The sequence below is a fragment of the Lichenostomus cassidix genome, chromosome 1 (assembly GCF_008360975.1).
Source record: "Lichenostomus cassidix isolate B80296 chromosome 1, HeHo_3.0, whole genome shotgun sequence".
Classification (NCBI taxonomy): Eukaryota; Metazoa; Chordata; class Aves; order Passeriformes; family Meliphagidae; genus Lichenostomus; species Lichenostomus cassidix.
Window position 1 is genome coordinate 72,075,747 of NC_139479.1, and position 23,656 is coordinate 72,099,402.

A 23,656-nucleotide genomic window follows, 5' to 3' on the forward strand; every position below is an offset into this window, starting at 1 on the left:
AGCACTGGCCGAGCCGCGCTCCTGCCCGCCGCACCCCGGGGCTGGTGGCACGGCCAGCTCCTGCCTGCCTATCTGCCGAGACAGCCGGCCGCGCCCCGCAGCACACGCCCGCCAGAAAGGTGGCACTATTCCTGGGGGAGCTCTGGATGGAAAGAAAAAACCCCACGCCGCCAACTCCCACTCCCTGGCTCAAGCCTTTACTGGCGGTTTCCTTTCCCGCCCGGCCGGCCGCGCTAACGGGAGTGCTCCTTCTCCTCACCCTCCCTCACTCAAGCGAGCAGGGAGTTCCCGGAGGGCAGCTCTGCCGCGGGAGCAGCTGGCAGAGGCTCACATTACACGGGCAGGGCTGCGCTCGGCTGGGTCGCGCGGGGCCCCCGACCACCGGCTCCGCCCGAGCGCGCTGAGAGCCGCAGAGTCCGGCGCGGAGGGGCCGCCGCCTCAGAAGGTGGGCGCTCGCTGCCATGCCCTCCCGGCAGCTCCGCTTCCCGCCCCCGCCCGGAGCCGCGCTGCCCGAGCCGCGCGCCCCGCCCCTCACGGGACCCCTCGCGCCCGCCGCCCCCGCGCCCCTCCGGGCACCGGCTTCGCGCCGCGCGCCGCGCATGCCCGCCCGCCCGCGCCGCGCGTGCGCAGTGCGCGCTCAGGAGCCACATCTGATAGGGGGGAAAATCCGAACGGCGGCGGCCGCCGCCATATTGCGGAGCTGTCATAGCGCCCGCCGCGCTCCGCATCCCCGGCGAGCAGCGCGGGGCGGCCCCGCAGCGCCTCCTGCCCCCTGCGAGGGGGCGGCGGCGGGGGACACACCGCCCCGCCAGGAGCGGAGACCGCCGCGCCCCGAGCACCCTGTCCCGGGAGCTCGTCACCCCCGTGCGCCCGGTGCCGCGGCGGGAGCGGAGTCCCAGGTGAGGCGGGGGCGCTGAGGCGAGGGGCGCTCGGGGGCTGCCGGGGGGGCCGGGGGGGAGGCGGCCTGAGGCGTGAGCTGCCCGCCGCCCTCGGTGGGATAGGGGCACCGGGCGACTTGTTGCGGCGGCGGGAGCGCGGCAGCGCGCCGCTCGTGTGCGGGGCACCGCCTCCGCCCGGCACCGGCACCGGGACTCGGCTTGCGACCCTCGGCTCGCCCGCTGTGCCGGGCAGCCCCAGCAGCGCGCCCCCGGCGTGCCCGCGCAGCTCCGCTGCATTATTCATGTCCCCGAGCGGCGCGGCTCGGCGGATCACACCGTAGTAGACATGTGGCAGTCGGGTCGGGCCAGCTGAATGCGGCGGTGTGGGAGAATAATAAGGAATTACTTCATAAACAAGTGCTGTGGAGCATCTGTTGCTGTCTATTGTTTTCGACAAATGCGCGTTTTTAAGAGTCCTTAAGTACTGACCGACGTAATGGGCGCAGCGGCCCTGAATGAGCCTTTGTGCATTGTTTTTTTGAATGGATTAATGTTTTGTACAAGTCGTGGGCATTTGTAATTAACCTTGTCGCTTAAAGTTTAGCGCAGATAAGGGGTTTTAGTTTCAACTTTGTGGAATTCACTTGTGTTTTGTCAATTTCTTAATCTGAACGCGAAAAAAAAATAACGCTTTAGACTCCATGCCGACACAACTAATCGCTTTGCTTTAAAGGTACTATTAAGATGTCTTTTCCAGTCTATGTAACACCCTAGACAAGTATTTCATGTTCCTCTTTCTGGTACAGGCTTTTGAAAAGATTCAGTTTTTCAAACTGAGTTATGGGAGTGGCAGTTCTGAGTTTTAAGTAGTTCTGTCTCTGTGACTGGCTCGTGTCAGGCTTCAGATGTATCCCTGTAAGTCACTCTGTTTCGTTTCCATCGGAGATGCCTGTCGCCGTGTCTGTGCCACCGGGAGCGTTTTGGGGATGTGTGTGCCTGCACAGCACCTCGCACAGTGAGGGGATTGTAGAAATGCGGTTGTTGCTGTCAGCTCTCGGTGCGTTGGCACAGCGCTGCTGGGCAACGTGTGCTTCCAGGGAAGACGTGGAGTTGGTGTACAGTAACATTATGGCTACTGTGATGAAGCTGTTTTTTAATAATGAAAGATGGAACAAGTCGTAACTGTTTATTGGATTATAAGACTTCACTGTATTGATCTATTGATTTAGCATAAGAGGGACTGTGAGAAAAATAAACTGCAAGTCAGTGCAATGTTCCCAGATAAGCAGCCTCCCAGCAAATGGCAATTGCAAGGCAGTGGCGTATTTCCAAGCTTTGTACTGAAGTGACACAGTTGTTCTATTAGGTTGGGAGACTGGGGAGCAAAAGCAAAACAAACAGCTTTAGAAAGTGCATGAAAAAATGACTGGTGTGACCTGTCTGGAGCTGTCCAGAGAATTTTCATTGAGTGCTGACTTAAAAGGTGTAAAAGTGTTTTTAGAGATGACAAAAAGAGTTTTGCTCTGACTGTTTCTGCTATTGCAGTAGAGAGCATTGCAGGGCTTGATGGTAATAGTACTGCCAGAAAAAGGTTGTTTCACAGAAAATTGGGTAAAGCGAGTGAGGATTTGGATCCACCTACAAGCTGCAAAACTACGGGGGTAAGACGTGTAGATGTTATGACGTTAGAAAGCAGTTCCTGGCAGAGAGCTCTTTTAGCCTTTGCCAGGATAGGTAAATGGCCTTTCTTCGTCAGCAGCCTTGCTCTGCTTTTTGAGAAGGGGTGCCTCTGTTGGCAGAGGTGAAGAGGAAAGTTGTTTAAGGCATTACGTCTTTCTGTTGGATGTGTTAAATACATCAAAGCCATGCTATCGCTTTGTATTGCATTAGAAGTCTGTGGGAGTAGAGGCAAGGGAGGATTTTCAAGTTTGTAAATGTAAACAAAGCTTTATACAAACTTCTGAAGAAAGAACTGGTTGTGGAAAGATACTGATCCATTAAAGCAGCACCCAGTGTATCCTGCATGCTCAGTGAGTTTACTCCAGAGCTGAAGGAGCCTAGGTAAACTTGTTCCTTTCAACACTGAAGAGCTGCATTTGTTGGCTAACTTTACCAACACGCTAATACTTAGCTGTACTCTGAATTGAAAAAGTATTTTTTTTCCTTTCTGCTTTAGACATTTATTAATCACTCAGTGAAATGAAACCTTCAAGTCATGTAGTACAAGGAAAAAGAAATATGACATTGGCCCAAAAAGGGAGTTAATAATCTTTACACTGGAACATTTCAATTTAAGAATTCTAGCCAGTGTATGTGGAGAATGATATGAGTGGCCAGTTCATGTTCGTAAGTTTCCTTTATTTTATGGAACTAGTTGTAAGAGACTTAACATCATCATTTAGAAAATAGAATACTTCGAGATGAGATAAACCAAAATTTTGCATATATGTCCTATTTCTTTGCTAACTGTATGCTTAGAGAAAGGATTATTGTACTTGGAAACAACAGTACTTCCATCAGTTTATATTCATGATTTCCATTTTTGATGGTGCATCCGATGTACATGGTAAGATTGGACATTGTAGGACTCTTCAGAATCTTGGGATTGTTTCCCATAGTGCAGTTGTGGGTACTTGAAGTTGAGGTTACTAAACTCAATAAATATTAACTGTATGTAAATTGTGTAGCACGTCTAAAACATACCAGTTTGTTACCTGGTAAAACAGCAAATAGTGCACAAATATTCTTTGACTGGTATGTGTTGCTTTTAGTTGAATACTATGTTGGCAGCTGCCAAATTTTCATTTTACTTCTGAAGTCTGCAGGAACTCCAGTTTAGTGAAGTGCTTCATTCTTCAAAATGTATTTTCCCATAGATAGATTGCAACATAACTAGTACAAGTGATGTATTCAGTTATTTTTCAGAGACAGCAAGCCTGTTTTGGGTGTTTCAGAGAAGGGAGGGTTGGGGAAAATGGTGATTTTAAGAAGGGAAAGATACAGTATGTTTTACAAAAAAACCCGTCGGCATGTAAAATTCTGCATGTGATACCTAGTGCTGGTCAAATCTCAATTTTTGCATATTTGGTATAGAATTCAGCTCTTTCTTTCTTCTACTTTTTTCCCCCTTCTTCTGTAAGACAAATGGCTTGTTTTAGTTCCCCCCCTGGTTTGCTTATATTGCAGACAACTGTGTGGGCGGTCTCTCTGTCCGTCTGAAAAAGATGTATGCAGAAGTAAAGTCTGTGGCAAGTGAACTTCTTTATTTGATTCCAGCAAGTGTGTCATTAGGGAGCTGTTAGTGTGGGAGATGATTGCCTTGCAGACATTCACAGACTGCTTTGGAGTAGAGAGACATTTTTGTAGAAACCTCAGACCAGTTAGTCAGGTACAATGGCCTTTGAGTTGCCTATTGCTTCCTCCCCAAAGATCTAAAACTTCTAGGTACCACAAAAAATGGAATGGTATAAGCCTTCGAAAAGAACAAGTAAATTAATTTAAAAGAACTTCTGTTAATAAATGAGTGAGTTCTATTGCTGTGGTCCCTGGCATCTATCTGTATTTGGGGAAATAGATAGTAAACCTCTTGCTCAAGCTTAGAAGGGGTGCTGCTGGAGATACTGCTTCTGAGAGAGGACACTAGGCTGTCAGATAGGGATCCTACTTTTGAGTGTTGCTTTTCTACCAGCCAAGTGTCCTGCTCGAGCCTTCTGCCTGCTATCCCATCCGAACCTGACCTCAGACCCATGGCTGTGTGTATGAATGTTTCTTTTGAAAACAGCTGCTGCATAAATTATTTGACAGAATTTTGGCATCAGGCATTTTATGCACCATCATTTTCTAAAGAAAGCTTTCATTGTCATCTTTCAACAATTGCTTTATTTGTTGCTTTCTGTGGCATAAGTAGAAACGTGGATAATACTCATTTAAAAATCTTAACTGCCTTGTAGAGAAATGAATTGAAATCACAGCTTTTCATTTAAAGTGTTCTTGATGTTCTGGATGACTTTTTTGTCTGTTTGTGATGTGGAGCCTGCTGATATTTTTGGTTTTTTTGGTCCAGAGTCCAGATTACTGGCATAATGCTCCTGAAGGAGCATTATGCTCCTGAAGGTCCTGAGTGTTGTAGCAGTAGGAAGTAGCAAAGTCACAACCCTGTTAATCCTGACTTGGAAGAGGCACCTTTCGGATTTTAAATGCCAAAGCGATGAGCCTTTATGCCTAGTAGGTTGCAAGTTGGTTTCAGAATGCAGGAAGTGAAAGGAATATCATTCCCAATCCCAGCTGACTGGGGTCTTTTTTTGCTGTTGGTTTTTTTTTTTCCTTCGCTATTTGCAATGCCCTTTCCCATGAGTGTTAAGATAAAAGTAAGTATAAGTAATTTGTTGCTTCAAAATTAAAAATTTTGCATCTGCTAAATATGAATTTGTCTGAAATGGCATTAGTAGCAAAAGTGAACTGCCACTCCAGTAATAATAGTGGAGATACAGAATATTTTGCCTGGCTGTGATTTTTGGTTTCTTTTGGCCCAATATTTTCCTCATATTTGCTTTGTTTTTAATGTTAGCTGGTGCCAATAATTGGGAAAGATACGGTGATTTTAATTTTTTATTCCGTGCTTATTTGATGTCAGTGTTTGCAGTCTTAAGATCTGTGAACTTCTGGTTTGTATATACATAATAATAGTTACACTGTGTTTGTGTGAAAGTACTGTTTCAAAATGGCACAACGTTTTGAATATGAAGGCATACAGACAGGCTGGTTTTTGTATTATGTATAAAATGAAAATAGTGGAAATAAATTCAGCATAGCTGGCTATAAATTTATTTTTGGCTCAAAATTCTTAAAAAATTTCTTTTTTAAAAGAAATTAGAGATTTTTTATTATAATCAAAGATATTACAAGCAAACACTTCAACAAAAAATGTGTGTTGCTCTTTGTTTTGCATAGATTTTTTTTTTTCTATTGCTCATATGCTGTGGTAATTTCTCAGTCCCATGAGATCTCTGGGACTAACAGTGAGACTTCATTTTTATTGAGTTTTGCATAAGAGGATTCTTGCTTTTTGCTGATAATTTTGTTCTCTTACATGTGAAAACAACTGTGGTTTGATCACATAGGATTAACCTGTAAAACTCCATAGTCACCTTTCTGATTTTAAAAGTTACATTAAGGTTTTAAAGTACATTTTCAAATAAATAATTTATGATTTGTTTATAGTATTATAACAAAATGTTTGAGTGCATCCCAAAGCAGAAATCTGGGACATGTTTATGAATGAATGTATGGTGATAAAACATATGAGGGTATGACAATCATTGTAGAAATGGATAGATGTGTTGTCTCTTAGAAAGACCTCAGAATGTAATAATTTGATAACACAGATCTTGGTCCTGTGCCATATGCTGTCATTGCTCTCCTGGAGACTGAACTTGCTTATCAGTCATCTTACCATAGCCCTTCTTTTCAATGCTGTGTAACTAAAGGCACAGGAAAGTGGTTGTGCTACTTTCTGTTCCTTTTGGTACTGTTGAGTTGGCATGTTTACAAAATGGTGGATGAGAATCTAATTTAGCTTTTGCATCGTTAATGAACTGAGTGTAACTCTAGGGCTTCAATCTGCCTTCAGTTTTTTAGGCATTGAGCCTCTGCTGTCAGAGGTGAGCACAGGGATTACTACAGCTCAGAATCCTGCTAACTGTTATCAGATATTAGAGTTGTTTTGGTTTCTATTATTCTCTTGAATTTTTCCAAGGAGTACATTAGGGAAAGAAGGGAGAAGAGGCAGTCTCTTCTCTGAAAGGGGAACGCGTTGTTGAATTTTTGTCAAAAGGCAATTTTTCCTTTCCTCCCCTGGAAGCTTTTGTGGTCAAAAAAGGGGGGGGAGTGGAATAGAGGAAAAGTCTAATCCATAATGTTCAAGAATATATTTAACAGTATCTTAGAATAGTAGTCTTACTGCTCATGTCCAGGTGTTAGAAAGGTAAATGACTTGTCAGTAGAATTGCCTTGTAGAGGTTTAGGGCTTGACACTCTTCAACCATCTCAGACCCAGGGGGAAGTTCGCAAAGTTTACGAAGAAGGATGTTGCATTTATAGTGGGCACAGGGAATGCAGAATTCACTAGCCACACGGACATTTGGCAGAGCTCCCAAGATAAGGAAAAGCAAACAAAGACAACTCAGCAACTGTGCTGAATCAGCTCCAAGTGGAGAAGAGGTAATTCCGGCAGGGGGGAGACTGTGACCACAACTCAGGGCCCACTGACTCCTGAAGCCCACGACTCGAGGGGGAATGACTGAGCATGTGGACTGATTGGCAGGGAAAAGCAAGAGAATCATTTATCCAGTAGAAGGTAGAATGTTAATCAGTAAGAGAGTTATGTAATCAGTAGCCAATAAACTGCAATTTCCTTGTTTGCTAAAATGTATGAAAGGTATAAAGTTTTGATGGTTGGGGTGCCAGCCTTCGGTGGGTTCCCACCCAGCTCCCTACTCTGCGCAGACCAGAATAAAGAAATGGAAATGCCTCGGCTCAGTGTGTAAATTGGCACTGCACATCAGGCAGCAAGGCCACATTTAGGACATGACTGATACGGTCATATCAGTCTCTAGAGTATCTAGAGACTGCTCTAGAGTATCTTCTGTAATTAAAAAAAATCTGCTGGAATGTAATTGGCTTTATTCAAGGCAAACAGATTATCATACCTTTAAATTTGTGCTGTATTAGTTATATCATAATGAATGTAACTTCAAGATAGTGTTCTAGTGTTTTCAGGCTGATTTTCCTTTAAACACAGTTTTGTTCCATATCTGAATTATGCCATTAGATTTTTTTCTGTAATCTTAGTCTTAAAATACTAGTCTTAACATTTTTCTTTACCACCCAACAACATTTGTGCTTCTTAAATTCTGGTTTTGTCCTTTATTTGTTTTTTTCTATCTGTCTTTTCAAACCTATCTCTACAGATTAGACGAAATAAAAATAAAGTGCTAGTGCACATTAAATTGCTGTGCAAATGTTTCTAATATTTGCTATACTTTTATTGCCAAGAAGCAAGGAAAATGAACTTTTGTAATTTTTATATAATACTTTATTTATTCATTTTTCTTTAAGAATGAAAGATCATTTACACCAAAGTTTGTTTTTGATAACTGGATTACTCTCAAGTAGTCTCTTTTTCTCTGTCTTTTTTTTAAGCACTTCTGAAGATTTTATTCATTTGTTTCAGCTGTGGAGTTATAATACTGAAATATCAGATTATTCTGATTAGCACGTCACACTTCTTTTTCTTAGTATAATTCCAGTTAATACTATTTTTGAAGGCAATGCAATCTTTGATGCTCCTTGCACATTACACATTTACACACTATTGTAAATGTGTGCCAGAAGGTGACTAGCTGCTTGGTCCTTCTGAGTTAGAAGGAATTGAAAAGGAGGTAGGATGATATCTACCAATGACATTGCAAGCATATTTTTCCAAGGCTTAAAAGGTTTTGGAACACAACACAACAGTAAATACTTTCATTACCACGTAGACATAACTTCTAGCCTTCTGCTTAAAAAGAAGGGAAAAAAAGCTCATTATTTTAAACACAGCACATTTTCTTCCCTTTTTTACTGTGTTGGTGTACTTGCATTTCTTTTCATTTGGTAGAAATAACTGTCATTCCTTTGCGGAGAGAAACAACTGATTTTATGGACAGCAAATACAGTTTTGATACTTTAAAATTATGTTGAGGGTTTTTTTGTCTTCATGATGTTTCTTGTAAATAATGTTAGAGGTTTTTAATAGTAGACAATGTATGATAACAGAACCTTTAAACTAATTTGTAGCACTTGGGGAACTGTTGTCTCTTTACTGTAACATTAGTGTATAAATGTTTTGCAAAAACTAGGAAGGATGTTACTGCTTAGAGACCTGTAGATTCTAGAAATGGCTAAATTTGTTGCTCTTTTATATGTAATCTACTGAAAAGTGTATTTTGTACATGTAGAGCACGTGCTTACTTGTTTTGGAATTTGTACTATTTGCTATGATGCACGTGAATTCAGTTTTGATTAATTTAAAAACAACTCTTTTAATTTTGTTTTTGGCAGAAGGGGGCAAAGAGTCTTTTGAAGATTTAAGTGGACAGGAGACTACAGAAAACAAGAAAAATGCCGAAACCAGTAAGTAGCAGGTTTATATTAATCTCAAATATATGAAGATTTTTACATTTTAGAGGGATAATCATAGAACTGTTCTAGTTGTTTTGACTCTGCTCTTTCTAGATTTCAGAAGATTTGATCATGTACAATTGAAGTGGAGACAGTTTAGTACCAACATGTGGAAAAAAGGGTCAAGAAACCTTGGTATTGCAAGTTGCGTGGAGGACAGTTGGAAATGGGAGGAATACTTGGAGCCCATTTGGCTGGCAGGAGGAATGACTTTTCAGGAATTGTTGACTTTGAGATGAGCTGCCTTACAGTGGTTAATGGAGGCATAATTTGAGCCTGACTCAGTGTCTGTGAGAATCAGTGGAAGGGTTTGCAGCAGGATTTGGCAGAGGAAGACAGAACATGTGTGAAGTGTCTGCATTAAGTCAGATGGTAGTTCTATGATGGTAGAGGGTGTCATGTAGGAAGCAAGTTCTGAAGGGAGGAAATAAAGCAGTGTTTGCGGTCTCCTGTTCCTCTCACTTAAGGCAAGATAAGGGTTCATCCACTTTCTATCCAGGTGAAAAAAATCTCCAACTTCTGTTTTGATAATAATTCTAGAAGTCTTTGACGAGATTCAGTAGGTTCATTCTTTTTCTGTTGATGTAATACTGCTGTTTTAGGGTTTCATCTGCCATGTGTTAAATGACTTTTGCTTGTCTCTTCCACTTGTATCCAGTGAGCAAAGCATTCAGAAAGGGAACTGGATTGTCAGATTATTTCTGCTCAACTCAGTTGGTTTATGTAATAGCCTTCAGGCTTTCTTTGTTTACTGTTATTTCATTTTGGTAGCAGATTAGGAATAGGGTGGGTCTATTGCTAAGAATAAATGTGTCTATGTGTATCTATGTACACACATACACCCCTATACATAGATATATAAAAGGTTTTTTGCTATTAATCAGAAATCACCTGTGCAAATCATCTGTGTTGTGTGCCAGTATTTGGAACTGGTACAGCTCGATGAATAATGTGAGCATGGGACTAGCGTGTGAGCAAGGGCTAGAAGTTCTGTTCTGAGCTTTGCAGTCGGTCTGATGACCAACTGGCCCTACCCTGGTGTTTCTATTATTTCTTCTTTTCCTGCGAGTGGGTTAGGGACAGTATCTTGACACTTTCTGCAGCTGGAAGTAGCTATCTGTATTCTGCTCACTTGTGACAGAAAGCTGCTCTATAAAGGGCAGGAAAATGAATTAGCAGCATACATGTTTGAGTGCTGGCTATGAGAATTGAGTAGTGCCTTTGATAGAGCTTCTCAACTGGAAAACTGTGTTTTAAGAATGAGGCAGAAAGTCACTGTGAGCTCATGCTGAGGCCTTTAACGCCATGCAGCTGGAGAGCCATGAGGCCACAGAGGTGGTGACTAGAAAAAAAAAGCCTGAGTGAGGTAACTTCTTTTTAAATTCTGGGATTGGAACCATGAAATTTAGGCAGGCAGGGTTCTCTCTATTTTAAGGACCAGAGAAAATTGAAGGAAATAAGAATTTTAGGGTTGTTCATGAGGAAAGCAATATCCTTAGAACTGAGATTGCAGTGGTGTTGAAAGAACGCACAATCCACCCTAACAATGGATGTTAGCTACCAGATCTTGGGGGGAAAAAGCTGGCCTCATGCCAAAGATAATTTTTTTTTCTTTTTTAAGGGACTTTTATGAAGAGTTCTTACGTCTCTCGATGGTGTAGGTGCATGTGAGATCCTAGAATGAAGCAAAGTGAAAGGAGCCATTAAAAATGAAATTAAATTGATTAAATTTCTCAATGTCTTCCTGTAAACTGCAGGTTGCTGTAATTATAGTTGGTAATCAGTGAATGAAGAAGTAGTACACTTGCCAAAGGTTAAGTAGTATTACCTATAAAAATCAAACCTCAGATTTTGTTTTGGTTGCTTCTTAAATGATAGATGGTTTTGGAGGTCTCTTCTTCCCTGTCCCCTCCCCCCCTTTTTTTTTTCTTTTCCTTTTTTCTTCTTTGGAGACTGTAAGAGCCTAGCCACGGTTATGTTTAATGAATCCGACATTATTCTTTGAAGAGCCTTGCTGTTCTGCTCAGATTTGATAGTACTGGACAGTAGGAGGCCTCTTGTTATGGATATTTACTGTAGCTCTTGAGATTTGTCTTTATGGGCAATCCACAATAACCAAATGTGCTTTTAGTCTGGAGACTATTTATGCTTTAATTCCTCATTGCTTATTTTTGATAGCTGTGGCAGTAAGACAGTCAGCGTTCTGTAGCTTTATTGCTGGAAATCATTTAACCTGAAAACTAATGAAATAATCATGGGTAAGAGCTAAGAAAACCCAGTTAACATAACTGGTGAGATTTTTGACAGTGTTATTTTATCTGTCTTCTGTATTATTTGACCTATTTAGGTTTTCTTTTTTCAGACTCTGCTGTAATGATCTAGTTGATAGTTTTCAGAAAGGTTTGGTAGTCTTGTAAATATGTAAACCTGCGCAGTACAACTATAAGTAATTTCTTCACGTGTTTTTGGGATGAAGTTTTTTTGTTGAGAAAATAACAAATAAAGCATAGGTCAGTTAAAATGAAATCAGTATACACTAAACTGCACAGGAGGCAATGAAATAGATTTTGGTTTCACTTCTTTGCTTTTACTTTGAAAAGTTATATAGTATTCCAGACAAAATTAATTAAATGAAGACCACTAGGTGGTCTTGGCATATTGGAATTTTATGGCAAAGATCTTTCATTTTTCCTGGAAGTCTCAGTTTGAAATAAATTTCATGCCACTGTGAATGATTCTTATACATGGTAGTAAAAGGTCTTTTGTTTGGGATTTTCTCTCTTAGAGGCTAGTAGGTCAAATAGCTTGGGTGTAAAGGCTATTTAGAAAGGGTAAAAACGACTTCAGTATATTGTCAAGATTTTAAGGTAATATGTGTCTGAAAAATATACATAATTGAAACATTTTCTAGTTTGATTGCTTCAGTAGAAAGTCTCTTCTTTCTTTTTGGCTGGGTTTGTAACAAAGTGGCTTTCCAGTTTTTCAAGCTGTTACTCAGCATCTACTCTACTTTTAAAACAAAATGGTTTGTTTTTAAAAGAGACTATTCTCAGTTCTGCCTGGCAATGTGAATTTCAGTTTCATTCAGCATGTTGTGGTCCATCTAAATAAAAATCATTACTTCTTTGTTTAATTACATATTTGCTGCTATAATCAAAATTTGACTGTTAATAAGGCTGTTCTCAGTGTGCTTAGTTCTCAGCTTGCTGGAGAACAGAGTATTTGTTGACTCTTATTTTCAGTGCTTTCTTCCTGAAAGAATAGATACAAAATGTTTCTCAGCTGTATGGTATTCTCACAGATCTGCGCCAAAAATAGAAACATAGAAGCTAAAATTGGACATCATGGGTTACATAACTGTTACTCATTTCATAAGCTAAGAAGATTAGATTTAATTGACTGAAATAATAGTTGCATTTATAGGGTGTAGAAGGAGTTAAATTATCATCTGGTTTTGGTGGTAATTTGCAGCATTTTTGTACAAGACTGCAAGGCATAAAGGAAAGCAAGCATTACACTGGGGGATAACAGAGATGTTAGTTACTAAGACGAAAAAGGATTTTTTTTTTTAGATTTATTCAACATTTTATGTTACTGTGTATACAGAAGGAATAAATAACAGATTCTGGAATAATATGGTTGTTTATAATTTTAATATTTGCAAAATCAAACTAATTTTTGTAAGGTGGTTGGATTGAAATAGTGTGTAAATTAATTTTTATTTACTACAGTGGAATTGTTACAGGGGAATATCTTTAAGTCTGTGTAATGCAGTATTTCAGTTATGGCTTGAATTTATGATTTATTTCTGTAATATAAATAGACAACTGATGTCATCTTGGAGGACTGCTTTCTTTTGAATTATCTATTAGTAAAATCTGTTCAACATTATTCTGTAGTCTTCTGTTCCTAATGCTGTTTAATCCTTACCTTTTTACCTCATCTTCATGAAATTTTTTCTTTCATGTCTTCCTATGTCTACTTTGATGTTGGTATGGAGGGAGAGCTATGTGTATTTGTACAGTCTGTAAAGCAGTGGGACTAATATTCTGCTACTCTTAACACAATTTAATATGCAAACTTGAGATAGTAAATGGCTGAACCAGTGTGAGGGAGCTCTTTGAACAAACTTTTTTGCTATAAGCAATTTTCTTATGAATCAGACTGGTTTTTGTGGCTTTTACAAATGACTAATTTGTATTGCATTTATTAAACCAAAGCAAAACCTCTGGAAACTGTTTCCATATTATTTTAAATGGCTTTCTTTCCCAGTATTGGTAGCTACTCAGTTTTGAAGTTCCCGATGAAAGCTGAAGTGCTGTAACTAATATCTGCAAATGATGGCTGAAGTACAGTAATAGAAAGTGTTAGATTATTAAGCTTACAGCCAGGTTTTTTGCATGTTCCCTGGACTGTATCTGTTTGAGGAGAGGATCAAAGGTTAATGTGGAGATGGTGTAATATTCCCTTAAATTTTGGAGGGTGGAAGTTAGGTACTACAAGAAAGTGTAGAAATACTTTTTCAAGTCCTTAAAGGTGAAAGAATGCAATAAAAATACAATTCCCTTATGAAGTGCATGCTTTTATTAAGTGCACATTGATGTTTGTTGTTCCAGATAAGTTCATTGACTGTGCTCCTTATTTGTTTTGATAATTTATTTAATAGATAATTTGCTGTAAAATATTTTTTATAAATACTATTTTGTGAGCTATGACAAATATCCTCATAACCCATTAACAACATTTGCTATCAAAACATCAGTTGGTCCTTTCACAAAGAATAATCAACACGTAGTTCTTTAGTGTGTGTTTTTCACTTTCCTTTGGCTGTGTTTAATCATTCTCTAACAAGTCTGGTAAAATACAGATAAACTCAGACTGCTACTGATGCCAAGGACCTGGACAAGCTTGAAGTGGGCCAACGTGAGCCTCATAAGGTTCAGCAAGACTAAGTACAAGGTGCTGGAGCTTGCTTGTGGCATCCTCCAGTGTCAACACAAGCTGGGGGATAAATAGATTGAGAGCAGCCCTGTACAGAAGGACTTGAAGGTGCTGGGGGATGAGATGCTGGATGTGAGCTGTCAATGTGCACTCACAGCCCAGAAAGCCAAATGTGTCCTGGGCTGCATCCAAAGCAGCATTGGCATCCGGGCCAGGGAGGGGAATCTGCCCCTCTGCTCTGCACTGGTGATTCCCTGCCTGCAGTGCTGCATCCAGATCTGGGGTTCCCAGCACAGGAAGGACACAGTGTTGTTGAAACAGGTCTAGAGGAGGATCACAAAAATGCTTCTCAGAATGGAGCATCCCCTCCTGTGAGGAATGGCTGAGAGAGCTGGGGTTGTTCAGCCTGGGGAAGAGAAAGGTGTGGGGAGACCTTACTGTGACCTTCCAGTACTTAAACGGGTTTTATAAGAAAGGTGGAGATAAACTTTTTATCAGGGCCTGTTGCAATAAGACAAGGGTAATGGTTTCAAACTAAAAGGATATAGGTTCAAACTATATATAAGTAAGAAAATTTTTATGATGCAGTAGGTTAAACACTAACAGTTGCCCAGAGAGGTGGTAGATGCCCTATCCTTGGAAACATTCAAGGTCAGGTTGCATGCGTCTTTCAGCAACCTGATGTAGTGGAAGGTGTCCCTGCTCATTGCCGGGGGAATGAACTGGATAGCCTTCAAAGGTCCCTTCCAAGCCAAACTATTCTGTGATTCTATTTAATATGCAAACTTGAGATGGTAATTGGCTGAAGTAGTGTGAAGAAGAGAGCTGTCAGAATCTGTTACTAAGATGTGGGATCCTGGTGAGAGTAAGTTTGAAAAGCAGGCGTTGAATGGATCTTGTGGTATGTGTGGTGGTAGCCTTCCAACATTTGCTACAAGAAACCTTCATACATTTCTCTTGTCACCACTGCAAGAGCTCCTTCCTGTTTCTGTATTTGTGTGGTAAAGTTGGTTGAGATTAGTGCCTGTCTTCGTAATTTGTGGTTCAGATAATTTCCTCTGTCACCAATGTCACTTAAAGAGACTTGCTTGAAAGTAGCTGGATACACAACAACAGGTTATGTGAGTGACAGATGATTGCTGGAGTTCCTGGATCTTCTCTTTCTGCCAGTGTTTTCTCAATTCCCAGCCTTATTTATAATGTGGAAACTTCCCCCATGTCTCTTGTTAATGTAGTTTGGTAGCTTTATTTTACAGACAGTGCAACTGATACCAGAGGTTTGATTTTTGTTGAGAGAGTGCCCTGTGATCAAGGTTTGCAGAGCCTTTGGGGCTCTGCAGTTTTTGACAAAAGTAATTTTCTTATTTTCCATGCTCAGAAATAATTGAAGGTGTGAAACAATGTCACAAGTTTGTAAAAGCCTGGTATTTGTATGCAAAAAATCTTAAGTCAGTCCGAATGTCATCAGAAAGAAAATGTAATGTTAGCTTTGTAAGTCTTTGCTTAAATAATTCATATCACAAAAGGTTTTAATATTGCCGTCATTTAATTTACAACTTTCTTATTAGAACTGAATGTCTAAATATTAATTAGCAGCTGAGTGATCTGTTAATTGGAAGTTCAAAGATAAACAGAAATGCTACAGGCTTAAGCAGTTACTGTAATGAGTACAAGTGGCCAGGTACTCTTAATGTCTGTTTATACCTATTGCAGGTATAGAAGCTGTGTACTCTTAGAACACTCAGATTTTTTTGGGCAGTAACATCGAGAAGCAAACAGAATTTAGAGCTGTATTGAGTTTGCCTCTGTATTACAGCTATTATTTTACTGTTTGGGTATTCTAGTTCTTGTGAAGGAAAACCTCTCAGGTAGTAGTTCTCGCATTTGTAGATTACATTTGTTGTAAGGATATTTATATGAAAAGTTTCTGCTGCTTGCTGCTACAATTAGTTGAACTTGCTGTACTTTGTAGATGTTCTGTGACGCTTCTTGTTTTGGCAATGGTGCTGTTATATAACAGAGCACTTTGGCATTTAATAAAATTATTTTTTGGCCTTATTCTTTTTAGCTTGCTTACTTGTAACTGCCCTAAAGAAGGAATCATTTTTTAAATAGAAAAACCGCTCAAAATTTTTTTTTGTAATTAAGGGGCAATCCCTCATGCTTCAACTAGTGCAACTGGCAGTGAGTTAGACCTACCATTGAAAATGAGTTATTTTGTTAGAGGAATTCTGTTCTATAAGTTTTTTCTTCTCTTGAAATGGACAGACTGAGAGAATCTACACAAGGCATCTTTTTCCTTCTTCCTGACACATACTGTCTGTTTTTTTTCCAATAAAACTAAACTATATTTTACTCCAAAGTCTTCAACTCTTGTTCTTTATCAGTGTTTGCACACACAGTGAAGTTGGCTAAGCCTGTTCTATCATTCTTGTTTGCAAGTCTATAACCCAGAGGTCCTCAGGCTCCTGCTACACCTGTATATCCCCTTGTGCCCACAGTTGTTTACCTTGATACTAAAGGGAGCAGTAAACAAGCTGCATCTGTTGCATGAGGACAAACTGCTCTGCAGATTGCTTTTCCCCACCTTAGATTTCCCTCCCGTGTTTTGTCTTCTCTTCCAGATACTCACTTCTCAAAGTATTCCACCTGGTGGCAAAATTAGGGAAATAGTTAATGGAAATGGTTTGCACATGCATAGATCAAGTAGTGTAAGAACCTGTAATACAAGTCCTAATTTATTCCTCTTCCCTTTTTATGGTAGAGACAAATTAGAATATATCTGTGTGAATTTGGGGTTTTTGCATTTAGAGGAAAGTATATTTGACCTTTAACACTTTATATTCCTATGCACTAAAGATAAATAAAATATGATACCCTGGCAGTAGGAGTGGAGGACCATTCTAACACTGAGAAGATAGTGCTGTGCATTTAATACTTCATTCTGTTTCGTGGAAATTCTCACTTCTGTCTGTACAAGCTGAAGAGAAATTGGAAAAGACTGTTGTACTTCTAAGTAATGCTTCTAATTATCTCCTGCAATAATTGACTTCTTGTTTTATAATAAATAAACCCAGTGGTTGTCAGGAGTCATCTGGAAAATGGTCCTCCCTTTCAGGAGAAGTAAGTTCATTAAATAGTAGTGATTTTTTAGTTTTGTAGTAAGGGAGTTGAAGGGGGTTGGGTAGTAAGGAGAGATAACTTCTGTAGTTTTTCTTTCCGCTGATGAAAACCTGCTTCTGAAAACCTGAAATCTGTCCTGAGATGTACAAGCTCTAGTCCTAAATACTTTGACCACCAAACTGCTTAATTTTAGAAATGGCAGGAGGCTGCTTGTCTTTCTATATTGCTGGGCATAAATATATTAAAATGGTATGTATGTGACCAAGAACTTTTTTTTTTTGCGTGCATGTAGGAAGCCCTCTGAAAGATAGTGCCCAGTACCTGAATGTCCCAATGTTCTTCAACTGTTCAGTAGTGATGTCAGCTATCCCATTAAATTAATTTTGAACTTTGTTCTCTAGTTTAACCTTCCAACCTACTGGTAAATACTATCCTGATTATGCTTTTATACTATATAAAAGATGAGAATTTTTTCAGATTCAAATTTTCTGGTTTTCTTAGTGCTATGTTCTGTGTGTACACAAGACCATTACAATTGTTGAACTTATTTTTTCTTACAGGCTAATCACAGGATATAGAAGTTTTACACTGTTACAGTATTATTTAAATATTTCCTTATGTTCTGCAGATCAATGTCAGAGTAACCACAATGGATGCAGAGTTGGAATTTGCCATCCAGCCCAACACAACAGGCAAGCAGCTCTTTGATCAGGTAATTTATATGTCTCTATGTATATGTAAGTCCAAATGCATAAGAGTATTGTGTTTATTAAGGCATAGTCTGAAAAAGTGGTAGTGTTCTCATGTACAGATTGTTTTTCTTTACGTTATCTAAGCTATGCTCTGAGTTAGTATGAATTTCCTCATTATTTCTAATGGAACGTATTGAATTTAAAGACAACTCTGTAAATGTATTACCAGTGAGGCTTCAGATGAATTATGTATAGAACTGCTTTGAAATTAATTGTGGTTTTTATGTCTAATAATATTATAGTTGCTGCTGCAATATAGTTGTTAGAATTGCATGTACTAGAAATATGTATGTAATAGTATGTTCATTAATGGAAGCTAGCACAGTTGTTTTCCTACAACGGATGCTGTAAGATAGTTTTTCACTTCCCAGGTGTTAGAACTAAATAACGTTGTCCTATGAGCCAGTTTGGAATTTACATTTTAAAAAAAAGGAGAGGAAAAAACCAAATAATAGTTGAAAATGATGACCTTAATGTGCTTATGGATTGCAGACCCATCAGAACTGCGCATACTCACTTGTTAGTGAGTCTCTGTTGTACATCAGTCAAATTAACAAAGTGAATGATCAGGGTTGTTCTTGCACTCATGTAATGTAAGTCATCAGAATCTTGAAACGAGTTTTTGACCTATGTTGTGAAGATTTACAGAAAACATTAAGAAGCGAATCTTGTCAATGTGTCCTGTCATTTTCTGACAAGATACCAATAAATGTTTTATTATCTAGATCCAACATATATGTGTTGATTTAGTAAATGTGGGAATATCTGAAATTACTCTTCAAAAGTAGTTTAAGTAGATCAGCAGTTATGTATAGTAATTGTTTCTGTCCATTCCAGTATAGATGTTTGCAGTATGTAATGATGAGTACTAAAAGAATGTATCACATTGAAAGAGTTATTTAAACTTATAATTGACCTTTTGGAGTCAATTAAATGTCTTAGCATATACATTGAAAAGAAGAGAATGTTTATTGTTTTAACACTGAACCGTTTCTTTTAGATGAATGAAATTGCCTTTGCAATTTTTGTTTGAAATGACTGACTTTTAACACTTACTGCCTGCCCTTTTTTGTAGCATCAGTAGCAGTATTTCTTCAGCCCCTATGTAGGAATAAACTTCTTAACTCTTAAAAAGACTTCTTGAAAAAAGGGGCTGTCCTGCTTTTGGTCTAACCAACATCACCATCAAATACAAAGACAGTATTTTGTAGTGTAGAAGGCTCAAGCAATTACTTGTTTTCTGCCAACCTTTGCTATCTTCTGCTGTGCACTGTTGGGTGGGGTGACATTCTGCTGTGTAATGTCTCGTGCCCAGGTAATCAGGTTCATCCAAATTGGGGCATTTGCAAACAGGGAACAATGATACAGTTCTGAATTTGTTGCCGTGCTCTCTTCTTTGTTCCTCAGTTTTCTGTGTGGTGTTTGACATCTTACCAGCTCTTACCTCTGGAGTTTTGAATTGAAAAAAAATTTAGGTCAAGAAAAATCAACCAGAATAGTTTTGTGTGAGAACCATTTTCAGCCTGATCTCAAATTCCTGTATGAGTTCCACAGAGTACCACCAAGAGCTGAACTGTATTGCAAAACGAGCATGAAATTTTCAGACAAGTCATCCTGTTTCTCTGAAGGAAGAGTATTGAATTGCACTGTTACTGAAAGGATTGGCCTTCAAGATTTATGCAGAAGTGATGAACATGACAAGCGGGCTGGTTGGTTATTGCTTGCAGAACATAACTTCTCCATGAATTCAGCTGTTATCTAATGCTCCTCTGCATTTTTGGTGAACAACCTGTCTACCTTTTATCAGCCAGTGTTCTTTTAAGCTTTTAATTGGCATTTTCTGGAGTTGTTGATTTGTTTTGCATTCCATATGTGTGTTCATATCATCTTCATCTGCTAGCTGACAAGAATTCAGCATTTGAAATCTCTGGCCTTCTCTTCCCTCTCTTCCCTCTCTTCTGTTGTCAAACTCAGTAAACTTCTTATTTATTGCACAAGCTTTTTTTTTTTTTTTTTTTGCATTTCAGAAGGTGTTCTAACATGGTTCCTCCCTCTGTCTATCTTGTCAGTGGTCAGAATAGGCAAGAGGGGATCTGCCCTCCTATAATCAACCAGTTAAGCATCTATAGCTTTCCTAGGAGAGGAAGAGCCCTGTGAGGGATATGTTCCCACACACTGGTGGTAATGGTGGAGGGTTGTTTTGTTGTGTTAACACTCTGCATTAGTAGCTTTGCTTCACTGTAGCTGCCATTCAGAAAGAATGTGAGGGTTGTCTCCTTTATTTTGTGTTGTACCCCACTGTCCTTTCCATATGTCTCTGAAGCCTTCTATGCAATCTTTTGGAAGGTGACTGTATGAAATCCTCGTTGGGTTGTCTTTACATGTATGCTTTGATTTGCCCAAACATTTATTGTTCGGGTTGCTTTTCTTCTCCAAGAAGTTTTTGTTGCCTATTAATAGTCAAGTTGTAGCATGTGTGGTGGATAAATGTTTTACAGATATGATGTACACTTGTCTGAAGTTACTTAATGGAAGTTTTGAGTCAGAATCAAACTCCTAAATTTTTCATTCTGTGCTTACTTTTCATATCATGCTGCTGCAGTGCATAAGTGTATGTATTATCTTGGTACTTAGTTTCAGAAAGGTTTTTTTTCTCTTTCCTTTGGGCTGAGAGGCAGTGTAGGCAATGCTTTTTCCTTTTTTGTGGATTCTGCTGGGTTTAGTGTTGATTTTGCAAACTTGTGTATCTCTACATTGCTGCATCCAGGTTGTCTGTATTTAAATAGTGTGCATGTCAGGGGCCATAGTTAGTGGGTTGAGAGCAAAATGTTTTGATGTGAGCATAAGCACTTGTCTTCTTTTGCCTTACAGGCAGAGCTGTTGAGCATCTGCAGTTCTTTGCAGCTCAGAGAGCTGATAAGGTACAAGGGCTCAACTTGGACAGCTGCTAAGCAAAGAGAATTCTCAGTCATCTGATAAAGCCATAAGTAGTTTGATCAGCATTGTATGGGATATCTATGCCAAAAGGAACAGCAGGTCTGAAATTTCTGAGTTGGGACCCCAAATTATTGTTACTTGGGACCATACTAGTAATACACACCTGTTCTTACCATTTCTTGTGTTCTAAAGTATATAATGTGGGAATTCTAGAGGAAATAACTGTGCTCACTAAAAGCATCAATCAGGTTGGATCCACAAACTGTCCATTTTGTGGTTTGGAGCTTGAAGGTGAAAGGACAGAGGAGGAAAAAAGGTGCACACTCAGATTTTTGTTAAGTGATTATGCAAATATGCAAGGCACAGAAGTAAGTTTGCGTAGTTACCGTATGACATTTTCTAATTTTCAAAATCTTAATTTTGCAACCCGATAGTACTACTTTAAAATGGAGGAGGAGCTATGTGTAAAATTCTATTTACTTCACATGCATCTGAATGCTTCCATAAAACAGCCTTCAGTAAAGCAGCTTGGCATCATGGTCCAACCTGAGGACATATGTAAGTACTACCATACGTGATCTTCGGAGCCATAGTTTACAGTCATTTAATAATCTTTGCTGGACCTTTCTGATTAATTTCTTATTAAATCCACATGTGCTTTTGCTGTGCAAAAGACTTGTAAAATAGTTCCACAGTCTTCTTATACTCTATAGTAAAAGTGCTTCTTTTTGTTTGATTTGAGCCTGCTGTGCCATGATTTCTGTTGATTCGCCTAATTCTTACATTATGAGAAATAATGAATAATCACTCCCTACTTTCCTTCTACATGCCATGCAAGTTTTATAGACCTGTATCATATCTTTCCTTATTTCTCTGTCAGTAGCCCTAGTTCTTGTCTTAGCTATACAGAGAATGTTCCAAGTCACTGATCATTCTTTTCAACATTTCTGGCATTTGCAGTGCTGCAGCGTCCTTTTTTATAAGTTGATGTGACCAGTCCTTTTGTAGAATTAGAGATCTGTGAATACCATACATGTGTATAGTAGTGTAACAGCTTTCTTGCCTTTTTGCTTTACAAGTAGAACTTTGTTCACATAATTGAAATTGTAGTCTTTTATGTACAGTGTTTTGCTTTTATTAAATATGATCTTTTAATAAGGTTCATCTTTTTACTGTTAATTCACAGATCTTTATGGAAGGTTTTTTACAGCAGATTTTCACATCAGTTTCATCATTTCTTGAAGTCCTGGGGGACTTCCCTAGTGGTTACACTGCAATTCTATTATGAAAACGGCTTGGGGTTTTTTTCTGTCTTTATAAGTAGTGTACCATAAAATGACCTTCCCTCTATTCAAGGACAGTTTTGCTTCTTTAGTAGCTTTTGGTGATAGATCTGATCAGAAATCTTACAAGCAAGTCATGTATGTTTAATTAGGTAGATCATCCTTACCCCTTTTATCATTAACTCTTAGAAGATCACAGAAATACATGAAGGAGGCAGTTCATCCTCATTACGTCATACTTGTCCACAAATATTGCTCTTTATTATCATTTCACCAATTGTCGTCTGTTAAAGTGTACTCACTTCTCCATAGGTCTGCAGAACACTTCCCAGATGTGCTTTTTAACCTCAGGGTCCTGTTACTACCTTCTGTTGCTCAGGTGCTGATGTACCCAGTAAGCTGCATGCTCCAGCTGGTAGCTTGGAGCATTTGATTTTATTTACAACTCTGGGGTTCCCTGAACCTGATGTTTTACTACTGTTTTACCTTTTTTTGCTCTTGTAAAACTTGATTAGATTTCAGTTTGAAATAGTCTAGGTAGCTTTATTAAGCTGCACAATACCAGTTTAAAAAATGTATTGTAGTGATTGCTGATGATCATGGCTCATTTATCCTTAGGTGGTGAAAACTGTTGGTCTTCGTGAAGTCTGGTTTTTTGGGCTGCAGTATGTGGACAGCAAAGGCTACTCAACTTGGCTGAAGCTAAATAAAAAGGTAACAATTCCCTCATATTTAGGCAAGTGTACAGTTTGAATATACTTTATAAGGTTTGCTGATTTAATATTTTAAGTGAGGTATAGCTGCCTTCAAGTTTAGTTGAAAAATAGCTTTTCATTTGCTTTAAATGACAAAATACAGTGTTAGTTAGTTATAAAAGAATATGCAAAGCTGCGTCAATATTTAATTAGAGGAGATAGTTTCCAGTACTGTGGAATCCATGCATGCATTAGGAAAACTTCAATTCATATGATTGTCCCATTTTCATGTAGCAAAACATAATAGAATAAATGTTTTACAGTTTGGGCATTGAGTACCTTGTATCTCCTAGCTACTGGGAACTGTGTCATTTTACTTTAAATTGTATTTAAAAATTTTAATGGTCACTTCTTATTTTAATGTTGGCTGTCAGATTATTTGTTAATGTCACTGTTTAGGATGGAGATACTTGTTGTTTTAGTTCAACTCAATCAAGAATACCTTTTTTATCTTCAATGCTAGGAGGCAAACTGGGAGGGTTTTAAGAGCAAGTCCCACTGTCTGCATTTATGTAATCTTTACTTCTCCTCTCTGGTAAATCCAGTGAGTTAAGGCTGCTAACCACAGAATCTGTCTCATAGAATTTCATGTGTATTGTTTCATACACAATAAACCTTGTAGTGCTACAGATACTTTGTTAACTGTAATGGCTTGCTTCAAGTGGTTGGAGACTATGGGATTTACTGCATCAGTTGAGAAAAATACAGAAAACATTGCTCTATGAGAACCTTTAGCAAGTTAAGGTGCTGGTACTGTTCAGAAGCAG

General features: G+C 39.1%; 1 protein-coding gene across 1 annotated transcript in view; it reads left to right on the forward strand.

Moving 5' to 3' along the window:
• The first annotated feature begins 635 nt into the window (after positions 1-635).
• The window catches only part of RDX (radixin), a 45,549-nt gene continuing 22,528 nt past the window's right edge, over positions 636-23,656 (forward strand). Inside the window, exons 1-4 of the mRNA XM_085063702.1 lie at positions 636-899; positions 8,979-9,050; positions 17,791-17,874; positions 22,753-22,848. Coding sequence (XP_084919828.1) covers positions 9,039-9,050; positions 17,791-17,874; positions 22,753-22,848 — 192 coding nt within the window. The 5' untranslated portion in view covers positions 636-899; positions 8,979-9,038. The remainder of the gene's footprint in view (positions 900-8,978; positions 9,051-17,790; positions 17,875-22,752; positions 22,849-23,656) is intronic.